The 27526-nt window shown below is 39.6% G+C and overlaps 2 protein-coding genes across 18 annotated transcripts; both read left to right on the forward strand.

Moving 5' to 3' along the window:
- Positions 1–1718: 1718 nt before the first annotated feature.
- Positions 1719–17983, forward strand: SSBP1 (single stranded DNA binding protein 1). Of its 17 annotated transcripts, none has more exons than XM_014859225.3 (8): positions 1719–1805; positions 2478–2542; positions 4516–4576; positions 5251–5391; positions 5613–5700; positions 7230–7318; positions 10792–10864; positions 17615–17983. In XM_014859225.3, exons 2-7 carry the CDS (start codon positions 2519–2521, stop codon positions 10833–10835), a joined length of 447 nt encoding a protein of 148 aa, XP_014714711.1. In that variant the 5' UTR covers positions 1719–1805; positions 2478–2518; the 3' UTR covers positions 10836–10864; positions 17615–17983. The 17 variants fall into 17 exon arrangements, with proteins under 17 accessions (XP_014714711.1, XP_014714710.1, XP_044629145.1 ...); XM_014859224.3 differs by having other exon boundaries at positions 17835–17983; XM_044773210.2 differs by having other exon boundaries at positions 17838–17983.
- Positions 17984–24064: 6081 nt separating this feature from the next.
- Positions 24065–25301, forward strand: TAS2R3 (taste 2 receptor member 3; the record flags this gene model as incomplete). The annotated part of the gene is given in 2 exon segments (XM_014859194.3): positions 24065–24865; positions 24867–25301. Coding segments are annotated over 2 exon segments (1104 nt in total), but the record flags the coding sequence as incomplete, so codon positions are not given.
- Between the last annotated feature and the right edge of the window lie 2225 nt (positions 25302–27526).

Below are 27526 nucleotides of genomic sequence, written 5' to 3' on the forward strand. Positions count from 1 at the left end.
TGTTATTTATAAAGTTATGAGAGTTCATCCAAGGTGTGTCTAGTTTCAATTTGCATGGTGCTTTCTACTTTTTTTTTTCTAAACAACCTTTTCTGCACACCTCACTCCAAAGTATTTGTGAGTAGAAAGGAGAGGGAGAGATTAGCGGCATAACGAAGAAAGAACTTTTAGGGCCAAGGGATTGGGTACGCACGAATGGATGTAGATGATCAGGGAAAACTTTTAAAGATGATTCCAAAGTTCAAGACTGGGAGACTCTTAGTACCATTAAAACAAACAAGGAGCTTAGAAGGGAGAAGTTGGCTTTGAAGGAAAGGATGAATTTAGTTTTTCATTCGAGTCAACATCTCAAGTGGAAGTAGGATTTTTAAATAGGAAATCGTTGGAGGGCACCAACAGTAGTAACATCGTGCATGGGTGGGATGTGGGATGATTAACACCTGTGAAAGGCCTGACTGCAGTACAACATGGTATGTTTCAGGAACTAAACACTGTGAAGCTGGAAGTAAAACAGAAGCATCCAGAAATATACCAACTAGTAAGTCAGACTTTTAGGAGGTGGGATAAGGTGTGTGTTGGAAACCATGTTACGTAGCTCATATTTTTTCCTCTAAGGGCAAGAATGGGTCATTGAAGGGTTTTAAATAGGGTCCTGAGGAAGAGATTTGCATCTTAGAATGATCTAGAATGACTTAGAAGCCAGACAGTGCCAGAACCAGGAAATGGAAAGGCCTGGGGAGGTCCCCTCTGGCCTGTATTCTGCAATCTGTGGGGCTCCATATCCCTCTTTCTTACCAGGGCCAGGATTAGGGTGAATGAGGCAAAATTTAAGGGATGCCAGAAACCCAGCAATCAAGATTAATGATACTTTAATGCAATGCTTAAAAAACAGTAAAATTAATGAAAAAATCCCCATGAACAAAATATCAGAGTTTTAAATAAAGACAAAGTTAGCTGAAGTTAATTAAAATTACTTAAGATTGCCCCTTGGTCAAGAAAAATTGTCAGACGTGGCAATTCTTGTAATTGGAAATAAGATAAAACAGTAGATTTTTAAAATATTATTGATCAGTTTACTTCCATTAAAGCCAGGAAAGTAAAATTATAACAAATTCTGTTTTTGGTATAAGTAAAATATTTAAAGTTAAAACAATGTTATGAGTTTTCATACACCTACTTTTCAAATTTTCGACATTTCTTCAAGTACTTTAATATCGGGAAAAGAATTTTCTAAATACCTAAAAACATGTAGGGACACATATTTTCCCTTGTGTCTCAGGATCCTACATGGCTTGGATCTAGTATTTAATTAAAAATTTAATTTTTTGCTCATCATGGATTTTTTGCATTAATTTTGACTTTTTAGAATATTCCACTAAAATATTATTTATCTTGATTTTAAATTTTGCGCGCTCAGCTCTTTCCTTGCTCCTCTCTCTGGTTTTCTTACAGCTTCAGAAGGCCTGGACTCTTCCAGTTTTTCCCAGCGGCGGAGCTGTCCTTCGTTTGACCTACCTCGCCCTCTCCCGGGCGCGGCTGGGAACCTCATCAAATAATTTCATTTCATTAGAAACTTGAAATAAGTCCCACTCACCACTTGGCGGCGTTGACCCATCTGCTCCCGCCTGGAAACAGGCTCCCGGAACTACCGCGTTAAGGGGGCGTGTTTCCCGCGGCGCTGGCCGGCAGCGTTTCTACGCCGCACGCCGCGGACTTTCCGTTTTCTCCTTCCTCTCGCGAGTCTTGCCTCCCGGCTGTACCCGGAAGTGATCCCGCCCTCAAGGCTGTTCGTGCTAGAGCGTCAGGTGAGGGAGGGTGAGGTCTGGAGTGCTGAGCTCCGTGTGCGTGCGGCCCTGCGTGGGTCGGAAGGTGGTGCTGTGTAGGTGTCTGTCCCCTCTCTTCTCACCGGTGCGGAGCGCGGTTTCCTCCCACCTCCCAGCCCTCCACGTTGTTGCTTGGGAGCTCCACCTTTGAGAAAGGGCGCCCGCGCATCCCGGCGGTGAGGCTGGCGAGCCCAGGGATCTCCTTGGTCTTTGCTAACGGGCACGGAGGCAGTAATTTTCGCAGCAGCAAGTTTCAGATTTGAATGCCTTGATGATACTCTAGTATTTATTGAGCCCTTATTGTGTGTTTTAGAAGCAATGGATGTGGCAGTGAATAAATCAGACAAAAATCCCTGCCCTAAGGGAGCTTTCATGTTAATGAAATATGGGAAGACAATGGAGTGGAAATGGGAATAACTCAGAATCATAAGTTTTTGTATAGGTTGGAGGAAGAGGAAGTTAAGGGGGATCAAAAAGACATACGGGTGTGAGGGTCTTTTTAGGAAGAGAGGATCCTTCTCAAATGTTAAGGGAGGTTGATGTATTTTGGTCCCAGGGTGGGTTGGAGAAAAATCATCTTAGGAATTTAGGACTAGTGAGTTGTGCACTTGCTATAAGATGTAGTATTTATCTTTCTCTCTTTTTTTTCTTCAGGAAAGATAAAGATTAGGTTGTAAGAAAAGAAAATAGAAGCCATGTTTCGAAGACCTGTATTACAGGTAATCACTTTTCCATCTTAGTGCTGAGATTTATTATCATCAGCCATAGTGATCAGATTTCTTTGGGCTTTTAACTGCAGAGGCAAAAGACGGTTGAGACCACCCACCGTGTGTATACTCATTTGATATGGAGGGTTGGGGACAGATTTTACTTGTGTAAATAATGCTCACTAAAACAAAAATTTCCTAGTTTATTCACATGATGGGAGTCATTGCTTTTTAAAACGTGTTACTTGCATTTGGGTCATCTAGAGGGCATTTAAAGTCTTTAGTGATCTAAAGACTAGGAGAATTAATGTTCTAGCGTTTTCCATAAGGCGGGTGGTTCCTTTTCTGACCATCTACCTCCTATGTTGTCTCCCCCACCACACAATTTCCCTCTACTCAGGAGAACAGCTTAAGTCTCAGCATGACCACCAATTTACTATGTGCAAAATTCCTTCTCATTCCACCCAATTTGAGTCCTCATCTCTCCAGTCACTCTAGCCAGCCTTGAGCCAGTCTAGACCACCCTTTTCTTCACTTGCCACATTTGGGCACCAAGTTCTGTAGATTCTCCTTTGTAACAGCTCTCCCCTGCTCCCCATCCTATTAAAACTAATGAAGAATCAATTCCTCTGTGAAACCTGTTCTTATCTCCCCGTCTCTACTGTAGAATTGACCCTGTATTCTTGGATCCCCATTTTAACCTTTTAACTTATTTTTTAACATGTTTATTTATGTGTTGAAATGTGAAACATGGAGAAATGACTACTATCCTAATACTGCCGTGTTGATATCTTTAAAACCTGATGTAAAAGAGTTAAAAATTTAATTAAAAAATTATCCCAACTAAATTCTTTCCCTGTTTCTACTTCTCCAGTAGGTCTTGATTTTTGTATGCCCCAAATGAGACATATTATTATTCTATAAAACTTATGGGCCCTGGCTCATCTGAGCACTCAAATTAGTACTTTTCTAGAATCATGACACAGGTAGTAGTTAGCAGTTAGATTTTTAAGTATATTGTAACTCACATCTTTATTTTCTTACCCACCCTCTGTCCCAAAACATAGTGATAGAATTCCATAGCCAACAGTACCCTGAGAATGGGAGTTCATTGATTGGTGGACGTCTGCTTTTTATTTAAACATTGCTGCCACTTGACACATGTAAGAGTTAGCTCTCTCAACTCTTAATCCAGCGATGTGCTGAGTGATGCGCTGAGTGATGCATACTCACATCTTGGCAGTAGCCCTTGAACAGAATGTCTTGAAGGAGGCAGCAGAGGGCAGTGGGAAAAGAAACAGCCTTGGTGTCTTACGGCCCTGGGTTCTAGGCATGACTTGCCACTTATTTCTTGTAGAATCTTGGGCAAGTTACTTAATCTTTCTGAACTTCATTTGTCTCATTTCTAAAGTGGCGATAATTTTACTTGGTTTATAGATTTATTCTGAGAGTTAATTGGTAAGAGATAAAGCCCCTAGCTAGTATTCAGTAATGACAGCTGTTATTATCACTGAGTGCTGCTATTATGTGGCTGTGGCTGCTTTTCCCTGACTGATTTGGACAGTTATATCTCTGTACTTTATCAAAGGACCATATTTGTTTATCTTAGACTTTTTTCTTTCATCTATCAAAAGTGTGAATTTTCCAGTATATATTTAATTTTCCCTTTTGTGAGCAAACACAGAAACACCATAATCAGGAGGGTTCCCATGAAAGAGCTAGGAGAGGCCCATAAATGGACTTTTGTAGGTATACTCTAGTACCTCCTTTGTACCTTCGGGCTTCTGCAGTAGGCTGCCCTTAAGTGTTTGCATGGTCCCTCTGGCATTGCGTAATGGGGGAACATGGGAAGTGCCTCTCTGGTCTTCTGTGGATGGCTGCTGTAGGGGTACTGTCTAGATGGTGACCAGATGTGTGTGGGTCTTCTGTTTGCATTTGCCTTTCCCTAAAAATTAAAGCCATTTTCCTCATTTGTTCCACTTTAGGTACTTCATCAATTTGTAAGACATGAATCTGAAATAGCTAGTAGCTTGGTTCTTGAAAGATGTAAGTAGTAATTTCCAAATTTAAAGTATGGTATTTATAGCAGTGTGCTAATATTCTCAAATGTGTTGCCAAAGAGGTGCGCTGGTTGGGTTATAAGCTATTAATCATGCCTGCCTTTGGCATATAATTTGCCTCTCAGATCTTGGCCTTGCCCCATCAGGCTTCCAGGGGCCTGTTATAAATTGGGCCTTCTTCCTTAGCAGTCAGCTTTTACTCACTCTTGTTGTCATTTTCCTGCCATAGAATTTTCTGGAGTTGTATTTGGTTATCCAAGTCTTCCAAGCTTGTGTGCTGTTTGGCTGAGAGAGTGAATGTGAAAGCTTGTATCTTTATCAAGATTTTCAGATCTTGAATTTGTTCTTTTAACCAGACTTTTTTTCCTTTTTTAAAAAAAGGATGTTTTAAAGAAGAATTTACAATAGAATGATAAAGAGTTTAATGTTTGCTTTGTGGGGCTGCTTTGAATGAATATTTTCTCTATGAATATTTTCTCCTTTTCTGCCAACCCTCTTTTTCCCTCCCAGCCTCCCTTTATTCACCCCTTCAACTTATTTTCTGATCTTCTAGAACTTGGGTTTTGCTTACTGCCAAGATTGAAGTTAAAGTAGTATTTGTAGCTGTTCCTCTTCTGGACATTTCTCTTGGTCTCATTGTATCTACACATTGCATTTCAGCTCTGAATCGTGTACAGTTACTTGGGCGAGTAGGTCAGGACCCTGTCATGAGACAGGTGGAAGGAAAAAACCCAGTCACAATATTTTCTCTAGCAACGAATGAGATGTGGCGATCGGGAGAAAGTGAAGCATACCAAATGGGTGAGTATGAAAGAATGGGGTTTTAATTTTATCGGCAGTAAATAGACATTTTTTGTCAATTATCTAAGTAGAGATAAGTTACTTTTGGAAAGGATCTTTCTTCTCCAATTCTATTCTGTTCTCTTAGAAATTGTAACATTGGTTTTGCTGGGCATGTTGTCCTTTGGCGTTTGTTTTGTCTGCTGGCATTTGTAACCACGTTTCCTGTTCTTGTGATTTAGGTGATGTTAGTCAAAAGACAACGTGGCACAGAATTTCAGTATTTCGGCCAGGCCTCAGAGACGTGGCATATCAGTATGTAAAAAAGGGGTAAGTGGAGGAAGGAAGGATCTTACAGATTGAACAGTTTGAAAAACTTTAACAGGTGTTCTCATGGAATATGTATAACTCCTTTATCCCTGAGTGCTGCTAATTACTCTATATTAACTCAAGAGGTATTTATTTGGTGCTTAATACTATATGCATGGTCTGTTGCCATGTGTGGCCAATTCAAAGATGTATAAAATGTGGTTTAGAACTTATAATTTAGGGCAAATAAGGCACATATGTAAATAGAAGCAGATGAGGCGAGAAAGAAGGCGAAGTACACTGAGTGCCATGTGAGCAGGTGCAACACATGCTGTTAGGAGTTCTCAGGTCGCCGTGGCCGGGCTTCTGACGGCCGGTGTCTTGCCTCTTGGTGTCCACATGATGTCCTTTGTGGAGGATCTGGAAAGTCTTTGGCCTGACACAGTGAGGTATTATGGTAATATTCACAACTGTTATTTTGTATTTTTATATAGGCTTAGTAGTTGCATTTTGGAATGCTTGGATTGATTATAAAAAGTATCTTTTCCAAACCCACAGAAGGACAAAAGGGTGTGTTTAACAGCAGTTGTATTCCTGGTTAATATATTTAGAAAGGTACTTGTTTTATAGAAATAAAACATATTTCATGAAAAATAATAGCAATGACAAAAATCTATTTCCTTTCAATAACGGCATACTTTTATGCATACCTCCATTGTCCTCTATGTATGTATGTGTGAATATGTGCATAGACACATATATAAACACATACAGGAATTTTCAAGGAAAATATCTAATGTAATTTCACCTACTAATTGATGAATCTATGTGTGTATATTCCCTTCGGCACCCAATCATTTTACCAGTTTTGTCTGCTTTCTGTATTGCACTTTTTTAGTGGTGGTGGACTCTTAAAACTGGTGCCATTGTCATTTTCTGTCCTTTAAAGGGTCAGAGTTATGGTTTTCATCTAGCTTAGCCTTCTAGATAGTGCAGAAATAGTTTTAGTAATTAACTCTGGCTGAAATGCTAAGCTGAAAGTGTCTATTTTAATAATCTAAGTCCCCTGAGAATAAGTTCATGAACTTCACTATAGAAAGGGATTGAAAGATAAGTGAAAATCAACAAATCTGTCAGGGAGTCCAAAATCAAAGATTAAAGAAAACGACACATTGGAAATCAATCCTAGAGATTTAAAGGATGCCGCTAGGTTGCCCGTCCATTTTCATGGTCATAAGTTTGCTTTTTAAAAAAAATTTTGGCTTAAGATTTTGAACAGTTTTCTGTTTTTTGTAACTTCTGTAAGGATTACAGTCGGCTCAAGGATGAAAACATTGTCCTGTTTACCTAGATGTGTCAAGTCTGTGTGTACGTTCTCTTTCAGTATCCTTAATTCTGAACTTTGAGAAATGGTAGCGAAAATGAGGTTATGTATGATTATATATTTCATCTTTAGTGTATTCTCATACTGCCTCTGACCTCACTCTGAATAATATTCTCAAGCACATTAGAATCTCCAGACCGAAAACTGTAAATTTTGTTTATATCAGGTCTCGAATTTATGTGGAAGGAAAAGTAGACTATGGTGAATACACGGATAAAAATAATGTGAGACGACAAGCAACAACAATTATAGCTGGTAAGAACCTTGTGATAACAGCTGTTGTCCGTCCCGTCCCGTGTCTCCCCCGGCCTTTCCTTCTTTCAAAGCTTGGCTGTGTTGTAAGTAGCTAACTGGGGCTGTGAGTACTGATGCTAATGAGATTGTAAGGCAACTCACCAGGAGAATTCTGAGTGTCGTTTGTGGACTTGCTAAGAGCTTTTACACTTATCTATTCCTTTGGAAAATTGTCTCTTACACTAACAGTTTTAGTTCACATGTAACTTTTGAGTAGAGTATAAATTGAACTGTCTGTGCCAGAACTGATTGTTTGGAGTTAGAAAAACTTTAATCCAGTGTCTTTGAATGACGTGGCCTCAACAGGGCGAAGCATGTGCCGAGATAGAGGTACACTGAGGCGAGTGGCATAGACTCTTGTGCAGGTTTATTCAGAACCTGTGTGGTGCTGGATTTTGTTTTAAATTCCTATTTTCATTAAACAAAATATAAAACAGCTTCAGAAAGGTGGACATACAAAGCTTAAAGAAGGTTAAGAAGATATCCCCCAGAGCAAAGTTTTCACACTTCTTTGAAAATTCCACAAGAATTTTGAAAACAGTAATACCCCTTTTGACATCTTTAAGTTGACATTAAATTTTTTTTTAAGTATAGAAATGTTACTCTTAAATGTATTAATAGATCCAAATACCATAGCAATCTGATACCCATCATTTAAAAATAAATACATGAACAAACTCTTCCAGATTTAGAAATTTTACATTACTTCTGTTTCTCTGAACTTGTTTTTCCATTCCATTTTCTCTTGAGAAGTGTATCTTAATATAGTATTTTATCTTTTATCTGTCCTATTATATTTTTAAGAAAAGCGCACACTTAAATAGAAATTTAGTATTTTTAAAAATTCTGTGACAGGGCTCTAAATGTTGCGTTTCTTCTTGATTGTTATCGTTACAGTTATTTTTAGTACATAATTGACCAAAATAACTTTAATATTTAAAACTAAAATTTTGTTGAAAATGCATCATTTAATAGGATAGATGGTACTTTTCTTTTCTTTTTACCTCTTGGGTAATTTGCTAAAATAAGACAGTTATTAAACATTAATTCTGTGCTTTTGTTTGTTTTTAGGATATAAACACTGAAAAACCTTTTTTATAAACAAGTAGATATAATGAAAGATATTTTATTATAGTAATGTCTCGATGTTTACGAACTTGTAAGATATGCCAAAATTAGGTATCATTTAAAAATTAAATTGTTTTTTTATGAAAATGTCAAGCATATACAAAAGTAGAGAAAAATAAAAAAAAAGACTCCATCATTTAGCTTCAACAGTTATTAGCTGATGACCAATAATATTTCATCTTTGCCACTTGCCACTTTTCCTCCACCTGGATTATTTTGAAGTGAATCACACCAGACATTATGTTATATCATCCATAAATATTTCAGTAGGTATCTCTGAAGGATGTGGACTCCTTTTTAGAACATTACGGTGCTATTATCACAGCTAATGTTAAGAAATTAATGTTTGGGAGCTGGCCCTGTTCTGTAGTGGTTAAGTTCAGCCCAGTCTGCTTTGATGGCCTGGGTTTGCTGGTTCGGATCCCGGGTGTGGATCGTGTATACACCACTTGTCAGCCATGCTGTGGCAGCGACCCATGTATAAAGTGGAGGAGGATTGACAGATATGTTAGCTCAGGGCTAATCTTCCTCAAACAAAAAAAAGGAGGAAGATTGGTAACGGATGTTAGCTCAGAGTGAATCTTCCTCAGCAAAAAAAAAAATTAATGTTAATTTTTTTTTTTTTACCAGATATCACATGGTTTATATTTGTCTTGAGTCTCTGTCTTATTTTTTTTTAAACAACAGAAATTTATTTTCTCACAATTCTGGAGGCTAGAAGTCTGAGAACTTCAGTCTCTTTTAATTGACAGATTGTCCTTTTATCTTTCTCTTTTCCCTTGCTCCAGAGTTCGTGTCTTAACGACTAGAACATATTGACAAATTCTAATTGGTTGTAAATAATAATCATATATATTTTCTTACAAATTTGTTTGAAAGTATATTGACCTTGAAAACTGACATAGGTATCTTTCTATCCTCATTATCAAACCTTAGATGAGATTCTTTCTACTTTCCTTTCATAATTCTCAAGATCCTCACAACAAATCATTTCCTGCATCCTGTACTTCCTTGGGCCTTGCCTCCAGAGATATCTATTTGTTAAAAAATTTTTTTCCGGACCTGTATGAGGTATAGAACTACACCTATGATTTCAGTAGTGCAAAACTAAGCTTTCTAATAAAATAATGAATGTTTAAAAATCTTTATCAATTGTGTATTTGTGAAGCACTTAAAAATTCCATATTCCATTATAAACCAAATTATGGGCAAACTTTCCGTTGTGTGAGTTATGAACCAAGTCAAATAGAAGCAATTTCAGCTTATTTGATGTTTGCTTTTTTCTTGTCACTAGTATTCACTAGCATGGGTGATTGGATCCTTAACATAGGCTTATGGCTAATAGTAAAAATGAATAGATCTTTAGTGACATTCGAATTGAAGGAAATAGTGTTTAAATAGTTTCTTATTGGGCGTACTTTTTCCTCCTACGTATCGTGTCTGTAACTTAAAAATAATGACCAGTGGATGGCACTCTTGCCTTTTTACACAGTGATATTAATTCTAATACTGTCCTCTGAAATAACATTCTGTACCAAAATATTCTATTTTTAGAAGACTATAGTCATGAACAAATATTCTTTCATTATATAGTAACCACTTTTGGAATAATTCTAAAGTTAGAAGGATCTGGACTTTTGGAATTAAACAGGAAGTACTACTTAGTTCTTTTCTTTTGCTCATCCTAAACTAACTCTGTCTAGGACAGCATTTTAAGGTCAATGTCTGATGTTCTTGGATGAAAATGTTCTTTCTGTAATACGATTAGTAAAAATTTTCCGAAGAATGAGTATATAAAAGTCATTCTGTTTTAAAATTTAAAAATAAAATGTCTTCTGTATCAGTGTTCAGAGTTACTTAAAAACACAAATAAATGTGTCTTTGCTGAGGGGGCCACATGTTGAACCCTGTCCTCCCTGCGTATCTCCAGCATATGGAGTACTATGCCTTGGTCCTCTGCTGTGGCATCTGAGCATTGCAAGCATCGAAATTTGTGACTAGTTCTTTTGTAGGAAGTTATTGCTGAGAAGACCTTAACTGTCTTCAGGGAAGACATGAGATATCCCACCTCTTCTAACAAGGTCTGAATTGTTGACAAACAGCTGAAACCCAGCTTTTAGCTCCATTTGTGCCTATTGTGTGTACCTCTCATGAACATAGCAAGAGATATTGAATATTTTGAGGACTTGTCTAAAATCCCTTTAGTTAACAGCACTGAAGTGTGTATGTATTAGAGGGGAATGATTAAATGGGATGGAGAAAGAGTTCTGAAAATAATATTTATATTTTGGCTTTCTTTTTTACAGATAATATTATATTTCTGAGTGACCAGACAAAAGAGAAGGCATAGAGTGGATGATCTTCTTTGGCCATTGTTTGGTATAGTCTCATTTCCCAATCATGTATAGTCTTTATAGCTTCTAAGGACAAACATTAAAATAGTCTTTTATATAAAATGAGTGATAATATTTCTCCTAACTGTTGCTCCCCGTGCCTTTTCGTCTCATAAACATTGATAGCACTTGTCTGTTTCACTAGTTGGTTATTCTTTTAAGGATGGATTCTGTGTACAAGTGTATAACATAGTGAACTTTCAGGTTCATCCGTGTCATGGCAAAGGGATAAATGCGCGTAGTAAGAAGACCCCTTGTTTTTCATGTGCACTTCTATTATAGTATTGACTCAGCCACTCAGTATTTATTGAAGATCACTTTATGTCAGGCATTTATCCCACTGTTGTAAATACTGATTTTCTTGTCTGTTTGCTCTGTATACTAGAAGGCAAGGACTGTGTCTGCTCTGTGTACCTGCACCTTAACCAGTGCTCGGCACAGAAGAGACACTTGGTAAATGTTGACATGTGAGTGATCTCAGTGGGATATTAAGCTTTAGCTCAAATTGAAGGGAGTTGCTGAACAGTGGTTTGTATCTAACCTACATGGCTTCGGGACTAACCTACTTTCTTCACGCCTTTTGTTTTCGGAAACTTTCACTAGGAGCATTTATGAAATGGAGTTTACCAGCAGTAAAGACCTAAAATATAACTAGGGATAAAACACTTCATCTCCAGGTGATGACACAGAGGCTTTGGTTCCACTGTTCTCTGTCTTTCTCAGCCCCTATTCTCTATCCTTTTAGCCTCATCCAGAGCCCTTGGGGGAGTCCCCTAAACAATCTTTGACATTGCCTCCCTAGGTTAGAGCCTCAGGTATGACGTTTCCTTTTATTTGTCCACATGGTCTCTTGATGAACATACACATACAGACCATTGTGTACACACAGTTACTTCTGTTATAAGATTCTGAAAATTGCAGAGTTTATTATAATTTATTAATAAAGATTGCATAAAATAGACTCAGTTTTTCATTGCAGGTTTTACTTTTGAAAGTTTGCATCAGTTCTCCACTGGTCTGCCTGCTAGTTTGCTGCAGTGTTTTAGAGGTTGGCTGCTGCTGAGCAGGTTGTCCGGTTCAAATTGTAGAAGTTGCTTATTTTCTTGGGGCCGCTTGGCTCCAGCTTGCCCTCTGGCTCAGCCTGTGTATTTGTGCCCCAGGCTGCGTGTCCTGTCCCTTGTGCCTGCGAGTTGGTGCTAACTGTAGCTTAGGTCATGCTAGACTTGAACAGGTTCAGAATTCAGAATTCACATGCTATGTTGTGGACCCTTGACTTTCTCTTTTAAGGTATTTTCTGCACACTTGAGCAGCTTTTTGAACTTATAGTGCAGTTTGGTTAAGGAAAGATGGCATTCCTTAGCTTATCCTCTCTGCCCAGGAACAGTTTCAAATTGATTGCCATTTCCTCATATCAGCCATCTTTTTTTCTGCAGCTGGGACGCTAAGCAGCATAGAAACTCTGCTCTCTGAGTTCGCACATGAGACTGGTGATATAGTCCTCATGCCTTTATGCCACATTCCTTAAGCAAAATTGTTTAGAGTAGATAAAATTTATCTTTTGAGCAATGCTTGCTTTCTTTCCTCAGCAAAGCTATTTTTATAATTTTTAAAAGTTGTGAGAAGTTATGTGGATTAGTATTCTTGTTTAAACAAGGTGATGAATCTGTGCTTTGGGAAAATAATATGGTGCTTAATGACCAACCCAAAGCAATTCTGAGTCCAGGGTGCAGGGGCAGAAGAGTGTGTCCTACAGGGTCTCCATAAGCTGAGGGGCTCTTCTCCAAACTCCCACTGAAGATTGCCTGAAAGGCTCTGAGGCTGGGGCAGCAGAGCTTTTGGAGTACAGCATTCAGCACGGAGGCCTCAGCATGCACATGATCCTGCAGACCCAGAGGTCCACAACGAGTCAGACTACAGGAGCAGAAACTGCCCTCCCCACCTAGGCAGCCCCATCTGAGAAATGTCCTACTGCTTCCCAGCTGGTCTGGGTAGAGAGCAGACGTGTGGAATCTGACAGCAGTAACAGACTGTAGGGGTCTTCTGGTCCAAGTTCTGTGTCCTGCATTTCCATTTTTTGTGTTGTGGTGTCGGAAATATACCTGCAGAAAACTGCCTTGTGACTTTGATTTTGGGATTCCATGTTAAGTGGAAAGATGAGTATGATATGTAGAAGTGTGGGCTAAAAAGTATCAAACAGCATGTGTGGTGTTACCCATTTTTGAAAAAGAAGTAATTGATACAAGTATGTGCCTAGAAAAGTCTGGAAGGAGAAGCATCAAAATGTTGTGATTATCTCTGGATAGGGAGGATTATGTATGATTTTCCTTATTTCTCTACACTTTCATATGTTCTAATATTTTTTATTAAGCATTGACCATGTATATCTTTTATAATAATAATAAAAAAATAAAGCTGTTCTCATTTTGGAAAAAAAAACTTTTATTTCCAAGCCAAGTTTGCTCTAATCATTCACCTTCAGCTGGTAGCGCTTCATGTACTAGAGGTGAGCAAGACAATCTTTTATGTATTTTCCTCACCATCTGCATCTTAGGATCTCATGCTTAGATATTTTATTCACCTCCTTTTTTTCGTTCACCTCTCAATCCATGTACACAACCTAGAACGACCAACTTTAAAGACTAACCCATATGAGATCTGCTGTTTGCTGCCAATACAGTTCTCAGAGGGTCATCCATTTCTTAAATATCACTGGATGATTAATCCAAAGACATCCAAAACCACCAAAGACATGTTTCTGCAGCTGTTTTGGGGGTTACCTGTCATTGCCGACTAGGTTACAGCCTGACCTTTGCAGCTCAGATAGGAGAAATTAATGGTAGTTTCTCTTTGTTCCTAAAAGAGATCATGCAGTTCTTGAAGGCAGCGTGATCTTTTACTCAACTACCTTTTTGCCCCATCCAGCTTAGCTTAGCTAAATGTTTGCTGTTCTGTTGGATCACACTGAAACATTGATTGATATGAAAATGAGGGCAGCATTGCTTTACTTATTTTTCTGTCAGGGTTTGCATTATATGCCATGAAGATTGGTGGGAGTAACAGCAAGGAAATCATTGTAGAAAATGAGAGATAATCCCAAGGTTAATGAGTTGTAGAGAAATCTCTTACAAGGTCATAATAATCATATTAGTGGCTGACGTTTACTCTGCACTTACCACACGCCAGGCGCTGAGCTAAGTGCTTTTTATCATCATCTCATCTAACTATTCCCCTGAGAAGAAGGTACTGTTGTCCCCATTTTGTAGGCGAGGAAACTTGAAACTGAGGGTCAGTAACATGTGAAAGTCATGCCACTTATAAGAGGCACACTTGGAGTTTGAACGTAGCTATGTGGTTTGCGTTTTGCTTTCTGCCCACTGCCTGCTTCCCGCTGCTGTCCCACCCCCGTTGGCCCTACGTATCCGGAACCCCCACTGCTGACTTTGTGCTCCATGCAGGGTGCCTCTCATCACACTGGAGGTTAATACATAATAGGTTTTGGTTGTGGGGAGGATTACGAGTGAGGGAGAAATACCGCTACTTCCTTATTTTTTCTGATTCTCAGTGTGATGATCCTACAGGAAAATAAGTGACAATTAACTACTCTGCCTGGTTACCTTTACATATTCCTCTTGCTTCCTTTTTATCAGGCAGTGTCTCTTTACTGGTTAAAATAAGTTCAGTGTCTGCTCCTTTCACTGTTTCCTCCATTGTTTTCTTTTCTACTGAGAGTTGGAATTGTCAGGAAGATTGTTCAAGAATTTGTCAGGCTCACCTTCTAGAGGACGCAACTTTTGGCAAGTGTCATTGGCATTGAAGTCCCCTCTCACTGTCTGTGATAGGATGGTGTGTAGCTTTTTAGGCTAATGGAATCATGCAGCCACAATTAATGAAACTTCTCTTTTTCTCTCTACTCCTCATCCATTCGCTCTCTGCCATGCTTTGACCCTAGGGTCTTGTTTTTCCATACAGGTGTACCTCTTGACATTTTTTAGTCTTTCTGCCCCACCTGTCATTTGGAAGAAAGATGGTCCATCATGATAGTTCAGAGTTTAGTCTGTGCAGTCAGACAGCCTGGATTTGAATCCTTGCTTCACTCACTAGCCAGTGACCTCTGGTGACTTTCTTAATTTCCCCTGCCTTGGATTTTTGTTGTTTTGGTTTCCTATAAGTGAAACGGGGTAGTAGTAGTGCCTACTTTATAGACCAGCTGTGAAGAGCACAAAAAAATAATACATGTAGCTTCCTTAGCACAGAGTATCTGAATCAAGGGCTCAATTTGTTAGTGCCCTTGAGTTGATTCTAACTTCTAGTGACCCTACGTACAGCAGAGCAGAGCCCTGCCTGGTCTTTGTGTTCCCTCCTTCCTGTGCTGCATCAGACAATGCTCTGCTGCTATTGATAGGGTTTTCATGACCAAAGTGGTTAATGCATATTGGCTGTCGTTACTGTTGTGGTTATTTTTTATTTTTTTCTTTTAAAGATTGACACCTGAGCTAACAACTGTTGCTAATCTTCTTTTTTTTAATTCTGCTTTCTCTCCCTGTATCCCTCCAGTACATAGTTGTATATTTTAGTTGTGGGTCTTTCTAGTTGTGGAGTTGTGGTTATTTTAAACAAGGCATGTCACTTTTTCGGTTACCATGTGCATCTCACCAAGTCTCACGGGATCCTTGTGAGAGCATGTCACCTTTAGATTAGTTTATTGTACTTGACTTTTTTTGTTGTTGTTACTAACGTCCATGGATTATTGAGCACATATTCCACTTTGGTAGTGTTTTTTTGGGTTTGTTTTTAGTCTTCCATGGGTATTTACAATTAATCTGGGCATCTTTTGTTTTTCTTTTTAAGATTGGTACCTGAGCTGACATCTGTTGCCAATCATTTTTTCTTTTCTTGTTCTCAAAGCCACCCAGTACATAGTTGTATATTCTTGGTTGTGCAGTGTAGGATGCTGCCTCAGCATGGCCTGTTGCACAGTGCCATGTCCATGCCCAGGATCCAAAGTGGTGAAACCCTGGGCTGCCAAAGTGGAACGGGAACTTAACCACTCGGCCATGGGGCCAGCTGCAATCTGGGCATCTTTTTAAACACAAAAGTCAGTTGGGCACCTGCTATGTGCCACACACCCATACAGCCCAGGATATAGGGATGAATATCACCGACTCCTGCATTGAAGGAGCTCACAGTTTAGGATGATGGGGTTTGCGCGGGAGGATAAGCAGGAACCTGTGCAGCTCAGTGTGATACGGTGTGAGGAGCACTCTAGTCATGGTAGAAATAAAGTCCTGTGGGGCACAGCAGAGAATAGTTCGGTTAGTTTTCAGCAGAGAAAACAGCATGAGCAAAGGTTCAGAAAGTTAAAGGTGTATGAAGCAGTGAAAGATAAAATGTGAAAAGTGGGTTAGAGCTAGATAGTAAAGGGCCTTGAAAGCTGGAAGATGACTTTGGCAATGGGGAGCTCAAGAACGTTTTAAAACAGGGACATCTCATCAGAATTGTGCTTTAGAACAGCAAAGACAGGTGAAGGATTAGAAGGGGAACAGTCTGGAGGCAGTTATGAAGCTACTGAACAAGCCTGAAAAGGTTAGTATAGTGGAGATGAGAGGTGACATGAGGGGCATTTCGGATTCACATTGATTCATTCATTGGGCACCAATTGTGTGCCAGATCCTGTGCTAGGCTCTGGGTTAGGGGAACTGAAAAGAAGAACACATAGCTCCTGCCCAGGATCTAGTGGTGATAGGGTGGGTTTGGGTAGTCAGAGAAAAGGCAGTTAAAAGAGGATTCTGAAGCTCCTGCTTGGGCAGCTGTGTGGATAGTGACACTTTGTTTCTGAGACTAAGGAACACGGCTGTGGGAGCGATTTGAGAAGAGGAAACACAATGAGTTTGGTTTTGAACATAGTTTAATTGTAGACTTTCTGGCTTCTGTTTGGCAGGGCAATAATTAATGAATCTAGAACTCAGAAGAGAAATTGAGTGACTTTTTTTCTTCTGCCAAAACGTTGTAAGCAGATTTTGTGAGATAACTTTCAAATGTTGCCAGGATTCCCACTTTCTGTTGTGGAAAACCATATTGTGGGAAAGATTTCCAGTTGCCTGCCTGTTTTATGATGTACCTGGGATTTCTTTTATTCAGGTATGGTAAGATGTCAGACATGGAGACAGCTGCCTTTGAAGGAAGAGTATTACTTACAGTTCTCAGGACGGGGTCACACGCCACACCATGCAGGACCACACCACACCATGCACTACCACACAGGGAAGCACCAGGGTAGGTCAGGAGGCAGAGGGAGCTGAGGGAAAACATGGGCCAGAGCTTTTATTCTGGTTTTCATGGGGAAAGAACAGATGAGACAGGATAGACAAACTGAGCAAGTTTAGGATTGGAGAGTTTGAATAATTTTCAGGAGGCTCTGGACTATAGGGGTGGTGTCTAGTTGTCAGGTACCTGGCCCTAGGGTGATTTTGGGCAGAGGAATAGTGTCCTGGACTGCAGGAGCCTGATAAAAGGAGGCTAACGCGGGGTATAGACTCAGGATTGGGTTGGTTTGCATTTCAAAGGCATGTTCCTGGGTAAGTCATTTACTGTTGCTAGGAATTAGCTAAACTTGGGAGGCGGGCAGTCCCTCCCAGGGTCTACAAGGCCCCTAGATGTCAAAGCATCATAAAATACAGAAAATAAGAAACGTGGTTAGTACACCACACAATATCCATTACCCCTTTTACATTTACAGAATCAGTATCTTACTGGAGGTGACAGTGTGAACAGCCAAAATACTGCATTCCTATTCTCCTTTGCAACTAAGGGGTTGTAAGCAGAAGTCGTTTGGTGGTGCTTCCAGGAAAGTTCCTTCAAAGATCTAACTGTGTTGGGAGGCTCATCCTTTGTGCTTCTCCAGATCCTCATCTGGTTTTTTCTTGTCTGAAATGTGGATGTGATGGCTGAATCTCCAGTAGCTATCTTGGACCATGAGATGATCTTCAGGATGGAAATCAGAAGAAGCTGGGATCTGTGATGACCGTGGAACCACCATACCTGTCCTGACAATCTGCCTCTGGAATTCTTTGAGAAACACAAATAAATCTCTACCTTGTTTAAGACACTTATTTGTACTTTGCATTTAAACCTAATCCTTACTAATTCACACATTCTTACCTTTATCTTGGTACACATGATCAACTTGTTATTCATCCTTTCTCTTATATGACCTTCCACCACAAGTAGGAGTAAAATCTTATCTCTGCTCCCATAGTGCTTCAGGCTTTTAATGTATGTCTCATTTTAAATTGGGGAGGGGACTGCGACATAAAATGTACCCCAAACCTTAGCAATTAGCCTTAAAAAGAGTGAATATAAGCACACTTTTTCATCACATAGTTATGAGGACCCTTAATTAACAGCATCATATTAGACAAAGGAGCACTTAGGATGAGAACAGCAGTATTGCCCTTACGCTTCCCCTGGCACTACAGCAGACTAGATAATCTGGAGTGAGGAGGCTTCATACTGCAAAATGACCAGATCCTAAGGACAACGTAGTTTTTATTGCATTATTGGTGTCTTGGCTCAGGCTGCCATAACAAAATACCTCAGACTGGGTAGCTTAAACAACAGGCATTTATTTTCTCACCATTCTGGAGGTTCAAGTCCAAGATCAAGGTGCCAACGTGGTTGGTTTCTGGTGAGGCCGATGTTCCTGGTTTGTAAGTGGCCATCTTTTCGTTGCGTGCTCACATGACCTCTTTGTGTGTGCTGACAGAGTGAGCTTTCTGGCGTATCTTTTTAGAAGAATACTAATCCTGTCATATCAGGACCCCACCCTTATGACTTCATTTAACTGTAGTTATCTCTTGAAATACAGTCATATTGGGGATTAGGGCTTCAACATGTGCATTTTGAGGGGACACAATTCAGCGCATAGCATTGGACGTGCAGGAAGAAAACGACATCTCCCAGTGACGAGTGTTAAACTAGGAGCTGAAACTAGAACAATATGTAGGCAACACACTGAAAAAAGGAGTTTCCCTAATAACGAGTGCTAATCTTGACATTGTAGTTTGGAAATAAAAACAAAGGATAGGTGTCAAAGGTGTGCCACAAACATTCTTGAAAGTAGAGCATTTCTCTTAAAACAGAAATAAGGCAAAGATGTCTTATCACCCCTTCTCTTCAACCTACTTGTGCTGAGGCTCTAGCAAGCTTAATTAGGAAAGAAAAGAAAAAGTATTAAGATCAGAAAAGAAGCAGCAAAGTTACAAATGCTATGATCACATAGAAAACAAAAGAATCTATAGATGAATAATTGAGCATTGCTGGAAATATGGTCAGTATACAAAAGTCAATTGCAAACAACAGGAAAGAAAATGTAACTTTAAGAAGATGCCATATGGGGCCGGCCCAGCGGTGTAGTGGTTAAGTTCTCCCACTCTGCTTCTGTGGCCCAGAGTTTGCAGGTTTGGATCCCAGTGCGGACTTGGCATCACTCGTCAAGCCACCTTGTGGCAGCATCCCACATGAAAAATCAAGGAAGATTGGTATAGATATTAGCTCAGGACCAATCATCCTTGAGCAAAAAGAGGAAAATTGGCTACAGATGTTAGCTAAGGGCCAATCTTCCTCAAACACACACACACAAATGCCGTATACAAGAGCATCAGAAAATGAAAGAAGTTTCCAAGTGTTTGGTCTCTCTGGAGGACATAAAACTTTATTGAAATACCTTAAAGGAAGACTAAACACATTGGTACACCATGTTTATTTATTGGAAGCATCAATAATGTAAAGATGTCAACCCTCCTCAAATTGATGTTACAGATCAAAACAAATAAGAATTCCCAGCAGTCTTTTGGGGGAACTGGACAAGTTGATTCTAAAGATGTATTGATAAGCAAAGGTCGAAGAACAGACAACATAACCCTGAAGTAGAACAATAAAATGGGGACTTGCTCTGCCAGTTGGCAAAGCTTGTTTTTAAAAGATATAAAGCTATAGTGATAAATGAAATATACTGTGGATGTAGGAATAAACAAATAGAACAGTGACGTAGAATAGAAAACCCAGAAACTGACCATGCATATATGGAAATGCTATTTGGTAAAAGTGACATTACAGATGAGTGAATAAAGTGTAGATTATTCAATAAATGATTCTAGGAAAAGTCATTCATACAGAAAGAAATGAAATTGGATCTCTACCTTAAGCCTTATGCAAAAATCAACTCTTGGTTAAAGACATCTATGAAAGGCAAAACTTTAAAAATTTTGGAAGGAGATACAGGACAACGTCTATGATTTAGGGCATGGAAGCTTTTTATTTAAACAAAAATGTAAATATAGAAAATACTAATAAAGTTAACAAAAAATAGCCTATGTTTATCAAAAGTCACCATAAAGAAAGCAAAATGACGGGGCCGGCCCCGTGGCCGAGTAGTTAAGTTCATGTGCTCCGCTTTGGCGGCCTGGGGTTTCACTGGTTGAAGTCCTGGGCCTGGACATGGCACTGCTCATCAGGCCATGCTGAGGCAGCATTCCACGTGCTGCAGCTGGAGGGACCGACAAGTAAAAATACACAATTTTGGGGCTTTGGGGAGAAAAAGGAAAAATAAAATCTTTAAAAAAAAAAGCAAAATGACAAGTCTTAAACTGGGAAGGAAGATATTTGCAATAATATAACTGAAATACAATCTAGAATATATAAAGGCCTACAAAGCATTAAAAAACAGCAGCTTAGTAGGAAAATGAGCAAAGACACAGAGGCATTTCACAGAGATGAAAATATAAATGATCCATTGATACATGAAAAATGGTCGACCTCATTAATAATTAAGGAAATGCAACCCAGAAACTACAATGAAATTTTATTTTAATCCCTCCACACTGGCATGTTTCAAAATATTTGATAGAACAAAGTGTGAGAGAGGATGTTGTAGACCAATGGAAACTCCTATGCACTGGTGAAGGAAGTCTAAATTGGTACAGGTATAGAGGGTCAGGGCCTTGCATACTTAGCACACTCAGCAAGATGTTCAGGAGTACAAGAGACTACTGGAGGAATGTCTCTCCCCACAGTGTCTGGTAGGAAAATACTGGATGGACATTTTTGGGTAACATTATGACAAGATAGGTCCTGTAGCTTGTGCTGTTGGCTTAGAAGCATGATATTGAAAACATCTAGGTACCAGACACTTGTTCTGTTTTTGTCAAACAAAGTTTTATCAGTTTGGGGGGATGGAACTGAAGGTAATAAAAGAGGCCCTTGTTCACTCTGAGTGGACCATACTCTACAGTGCTGGGTAGTGGGCCTGTATACAGTATAAGAGCAAGATTGGTAAGATGCACCTCATCCAGATTGGCCACATGCAGAATATATATATCAATATACGGTTTGAGGGTGGGCCTTCAGGACAAAATGCTGGCTTAGTCAGACTTGTTACTTGCCATTGTGCATTCCCCAGGTAGGGATTTTAAGGGACTTGGAAGCCTGCATCCACTTACCTTTGTATATATTGCTGATCTCTCTGCTGTGTATGCCTGACTGTGCTGATTTCCTTCTGTATTCTTCAGATTAGTAAACCTTGGTGGATATAAATGGATGTTATCTATGACTTGTCTTGATGTCAGTCTGAGTGAACTGCTGATGTTGATCAGCACAGCTGTCATGCAGATTAGTATCAGAAGCAGGAATGATGTGAAGACCTGGACCATGATGTCTAAGTCCCTGTGGAGAAAGTGCCAGAATAATGAAGGGTAGAAGATAATATTGGAATGACTTGTTAGTCTGCTGACCTGTGTTTTGAGGTTTGTTCTTTCGGCCCACGGTCTTTAGGCTCTCCCAACTGAAAAATCTCAGCTACTGTCAGGAGGTCCCCTCCACACAGCGTGCTCTCTCTCAGTGTTATGGTGGTATGGTGCCCCACTGTTCCTAGCCCTGAGGTACTGCACTTTTTATAATTTCCCTATACTCTGTCCACACTTTTGTAAATAATCCTTTTTTAAAATTCTTCTAGAATTAACCATTTTTGCCAATGGTTTCCTGCCAAGGCTCTGACTGTTACACTTACTTTGGTCTTTCACTCAAAAGAATGATTGAGAGCAAGAATGTGATCTCTCAGTAGTCTTTCTAGATGCCTGCAGCCCGGGAGGAAAGATCCACGGATCCAATACCACGGCTCTGGTATTTAGCCCTCCAACAAACCATGTTTAAAGCTGCAGGCTTTATAGAGTTGGCCTTGGAATATATGTGGTTGGTTTGGTGGACAATGGTCAACATCCATTTTGGAAGCAGCCATTACTAATGCTATGATATTAGTTATAGTATGATAGTTTTAGTATTTATGTTAAGAAGTGGCAATGGTATAACTATGGCCACATAATTCACATCAGTGGTACCTGATGGAATAAGGGCAATGATAATCCAACAAAGTCATTTGGGAAACTGAACTCTGATTACCAGCTAAAGTGGTATACATGGAAACACACTGTCCTGGGAAAGACTCAAACATGAGAAAGAAAAATTACAGTCAATCCTAAATTACTCAACAACAACTTATAAAATGGTACAAGTTCTAGTTTTGGAGGGGGTAAAAGTAATAGGGCTAGTAAAAAAAGTATGATCAAACATGAAATGGTATGTGAAATGCATTCTGATATGTTGTGTATTCTAAACTTTCTCCTCATTGGATAATTCTAATACATAGGTAGAGGAATCTTATTAGTGTATTTCTTCTTATGAGGGGATGTAAAAGTTGTTACAAGAACAAAAATCTGAATCTATAGAACTGAAGCCATGAGAAAAACACTGAACAGGGTTGGTGGTAGGTTGCAGGGTCAGCCCTACAACTGGTCTAAGGTCCTGTTATAGGACTCCCAGATGCAGCTGGGAGCCGGCCTTATTCTAATTCCATAGCAGAGTTCAGGAAGCATTTGGGTCAGGTTAAGTTAGCCTGAGAAAGCTGAGGGTGATTAAGGAGGACTGTGTTTATGCCCAAGTGTATTCTGTAGTGCTCTGTAATCATATTGTACACCACACAATGCCAAGATGGATGAGGTTCACCTGGCTCAGGTGAGTGGCTCCTTGGCATGTATCCGGAAGAGATTATGTATCATTCATTCAGATTTATCACCTGCACTCTTGTGAGATTCTTTTGAGAGGATCTAAAAGCATATCCCTCTGTCTGTTATTGGATAATATTGCTGAACTCTCTGCTTTGTATCTTAATGGCATTGATTTCTCTCTCCATCCTTCACGTCAGTGTTTCCAAACAGTTCCTATTGCAACTCATTAGCAGGTTGTAAAGTCAAGTTTCTGACACGCAAGCAGCATTGAAAGAAATAGAACAGAGAGAAAATTTTAGAGTGCCACACATGTAAAAAGGGGAAATATGGTTTTGTGAAACCTTTGTGTTCCCCTTATAATATGTATATATTATCTGTATATGTTTAGATTGTGGTATATATACATGTATATGTTCTTGTATATATAGTAATATATATAAAACTATAAAAAGTATTGCTGTTGGTCATGGTCAAAATTTGTAAGGCATTGTTTTAGATAAATTAGCCTTCTTTGGTTGACAGATGGTGTCTGTGTGTGATTTCTGTTAGCCTGAACTTCTATTGGCATATCAATACGGTGGCCATGCACTCTGAAAAATCCATATTTTGAAGTTTATATGCTATATTTCATTATTGTTATTCAAATATACAGGTAGTTAAGAATTGACTGATATGATATGGCTCACTAGGGAAGAACCTGGAGCCCCTCATGTAAGGCTTACTTTAAGGGGCATACCTTTTAATTCTAATCTAAGACCAGTGACACTCAACCTTCCTCCGGGGTGACTTTGATAGTGCCTTTTGGTAGAATTCCCCCCTTTCTGTTTGTGCCCCTGAGTTCATTCCTGAGGAATGAGACTTGTCACTCTTCTGAGTGATTCTGTGTGACTGTTCTAGTGACACACCTTTCTGTTCCGGGTGGCTCAGAACCCTACTCCCTTTGAAACTGAGTCCAAATCCTCCATCTTCTTTATGACTCAAATCTCTTCCTTCCCTGTGTGACACTGGACACTATTATATTTGCATTTTAGCAAAGAGCTGCTGAGTTTAGATCCTAGATGGAATCTGACAATCCATGTCATCTGTGAAGAGGACAGACTAACCTGAGAGAGCCAGAGAGGGGTCACTAAACTGTGCTCTACAACAGACTAAATTGGGCAGAGACAAGAGACAGGTACAGTGAAACAACAGGTAGATGTGACAGATCCACGGAGAGAAACTTCAAATCAGCAAGGAGATTGTACATCAAAAGAAAGAAGAAAGATCAGGTCTGCCTAATAGCTGATAGGTTGGGACTCACTGAGTGGGTGTTTCTGGTTCTATCTGCCACTCAGTTCCTTCTGGGAATGCTGGGGAATGGTTTTATAGAGTTGGTCAATGGCAGCAGCTGGTTCAAGAACAAGAGAATCTCTTTGTCTGACTTCATCATCACTATCCTGGCTCTCTCCAGGATCGTTCTGCTGTGGGTTCTCTTGGTTGATGGTGTTTTAATGGTGTTCTCTTCCAAAGTACGTGAGGAAAGGATAGTAATGCAAATTATTTATGTTTCCTGGACATTTACAAACCATCTGAGTATTTGGCTTGCCACCTGTCTCAGTGTCCTCTACTGCCTGAAAATTGCCAGTTTCTCCCACCCTACATTCCTCTGGCTCAAGTGGAGAGTTTCCAGAGTCGTCGTATGGATGCTCTTGGGTGCGCTGCTCTTATCATGTGGCAGTGCCGTGTCTCTGACCCATGGATTTAAGATTTATTCTGTTTTCCGTGGAATCAATGGCACAGGGAATGTGACTGAGCACTTTAAAAAGAGAAATGAATATGGACTGATCCATGTTCTTTGGACTCTGTGGAACCTCCCTCCGTTAATTGTGTCTCTGGCCTCCTACTTTCTGCTCATCCTCTCCCTGGGAAGGCACATGTGGCAGATGCAGCAAAAATGGTACCAGTGCCAGAAATCTAAGCACTGAGGCTCACAAGAGGGCCATCAAAATCATCCTCTCCTTCCTCTTTCTCTTCCTACTTTACTTTCTTGCCTTTATAATTACAACAGCCAGTGATTTCCTACCAGGAACTAAGATGGTTAAGATGATTGGAGAAATAATTACAATGTTTTATCCTGCTGGCCACTCATTTATTCTCATTCTGGGAAACAGCAAGCTGAAGCAGATGTTTGTGGAGATGCTCTGGTGTAAGCCTGGTCATCTGAAGTCTGGATCCAAGGGCTCCTTTTCCCCATAGAGCTGCAGAAGGCACAGGAGGGAGCCTGGGAGTCCTTCGGCCTAGCTCAAGACTACAGGGCTCTTCCTTACCCTCCGGGGCACCAGTTCTGTAATATCAGTAAGAGAGAGACACTACTGTTTTGCCCTGTCCCACCTGAGGACACTTCACATGACTTCTCTTTCTCTGGTTGTTTCAGAGAGGGTGAAACAGTCTTTGGAAAATGTCAATTTAATAAGGACTGATACTATATAGACATGGAGTTATATTTTAATAACTATCAGCTTGACATAATGAGCTGATTACTACCTTTAAACTAAAGTTTTTACTGACAGTGATAAGCTGATGTAAATAAAACAGTGTAGGGGACTTGAGGGAAAGAGCAAAAGCATTGCAATTCCAGAGTCTTGGGTTTGAATTCTGGTTCTGTCCATTTTCCAAGACTTGTGGCCTTAGGTGAATTACTTAAATTATCTGTCTGCTTCTCTCTTCCCTCGTTTTGAAATGCGAACTATGACATTGACCTCACAGGGTTTTAGAGATTCGTGAGACAAGGTGTGCCAACATTTTAGCACAGCATATTGTATAATAGGTGAAGATATTGTTGTAACTGACAGTGAATTGCACAGCAACAGCAATTCCCACAAGACAGCAGTTTCCACAAATCTACTGTGTAATGACAAGAGCAGCAGAGTGAAAATCAAGACCCTTCGATAGAACTAGGTTCCAATCCAGTCTGTGGTTAAGTCATTTTACCTCAATTTCAATAGTTCTTAAATTCTTTGTCATTTTGCTGAAGCAAATTTTCAAGTAATTTTTAGTTTTTCAGATTGGCCAGAAGTCCAAGTGTTTTTTTTTTAAGTAACCAAGATGCATATCTGCCTTTAAAATCTCAGAGTTTTATAAAAAAAATAATTTAAGCAGTTTTTATAAGTTTATTTTAAAAAAATTACATGGGCGTTGATTTACTTCCTATCACTGAACAGTGGTGACAAGCCAGTGAGAATATTATTGCTTAAGATCATGAAGAATTCTCAAACTTGTGAACATATTGAGTTAGGACACATAGAAATTCTGAATCTGGATTTCTGTCACTAATGGGGCTCTCAGGTGTAGAGATTTGTGGCTAAAAATGTGGACCCTGAAGCCAGATAGCCTGGGTGCAAACCCTGACTCCAGCCCTTATGAACTGGGTGAACTTGGGGAAGTTTCTCAACCTCTCTTTATTTTATTTTCCTGATTTTTAAAATGGGAATAATAATAGTATTTTGTTAATAGGGCTGTTGGAAGGAATGAGTGAATTAGCACATGAAAAATGCTTAGAGTTTCACATAGAGTAACCAACCAATAAATGTTACTATTATTATTATTGTTTTGTTTTGTGAAAGGGGTTATATTTTGACATAGCATGAAGGATCACTACGTTACTTGGAATTTGGTCATATGTAACCAGAAATTAATTTTAGAATTGTTCTGGGATTTATATATTCATTTCTAAAATTAAAGGAATAAAATATCTTTTGGTCTGCATTGTTTGCTTTCAGATTGATCCTTGTTTTTGAAGCTTCTAGGAAAATTCCTGATTCTGACATAAGTTAAAATTCTCTTTCAAAAAGATATCTGTTGAGGGGCCGGCCCGGTGGCGCAGCGGTTAAGTTTGCTCGTTGCGCTTCTCGGCGGCCCGGGGTTCGCTGGTTCGGATCCCGGGTGCGGACATGGCACTGCTTGGCAGCCATGCTGTGGTAGGCGTCCCACGTATAAACTAGAGGAAGATGGGCACGGATGTTAGCTCAGAGCCAGGCTTCCTCAGCAAAAAGAGGAGGACTGGCAGTAGTTAGCTGAGGGCTAATCTTCCTCCAAAAAAAAAAAAAAAACAAAAAAAACAAACAAATAAAAAAAAGATATCTGTTGAAACTTAAAAGAATGATTTAATATTCATTTATAATTTAGTAAAATATAAGGAATCTGCATGGGTACTTTTGTAATTAATAAAAACTTGTGCTTCTTTTCAGCACAGGGCAGTTTAACTATGGAAATCCATGCTGTCTCAATTGGCATCTACTTTGTTAACCCTGACCCCTGCTCTTGAATTCATCCTCACCCACTTTTGAACACTTGTTCCTACATTCTGTCACTTGGACAACTTCTCTTCCTAGCTCTGACCTTCTGGTTCTTCAGCCCTTGCCTGAGTTCCTGATTCTGCCTTCTGCTTTAGGTGTGGGGATTTCTTCTCTTAATTGAACATAACAATTTTCCTAGAGATTTTGGCTTGGCTGTTGTATGGTTCTTGGTGCCTTTGGCTATCTTCTGAAGGATCCCTCCCTTCTCTTTCCACCGTGGCTCCATTAAATCCTACCCCGACCTAACAGATTTAGCTA

This window comes from Equus asinus, chromosome 1, assembly GCF_041296235.1.
Source record: "Equus asinus isolate D_3611 breed Donkey chromosome 1, EquAss-T2T_v2, whole genome shotgun sequence".
Lineage (NCBI taxonomy): Eukaryota > Metazoa > Chordata > Mammalia > Perissodactyla > Equidae > Equus > Equus asinus.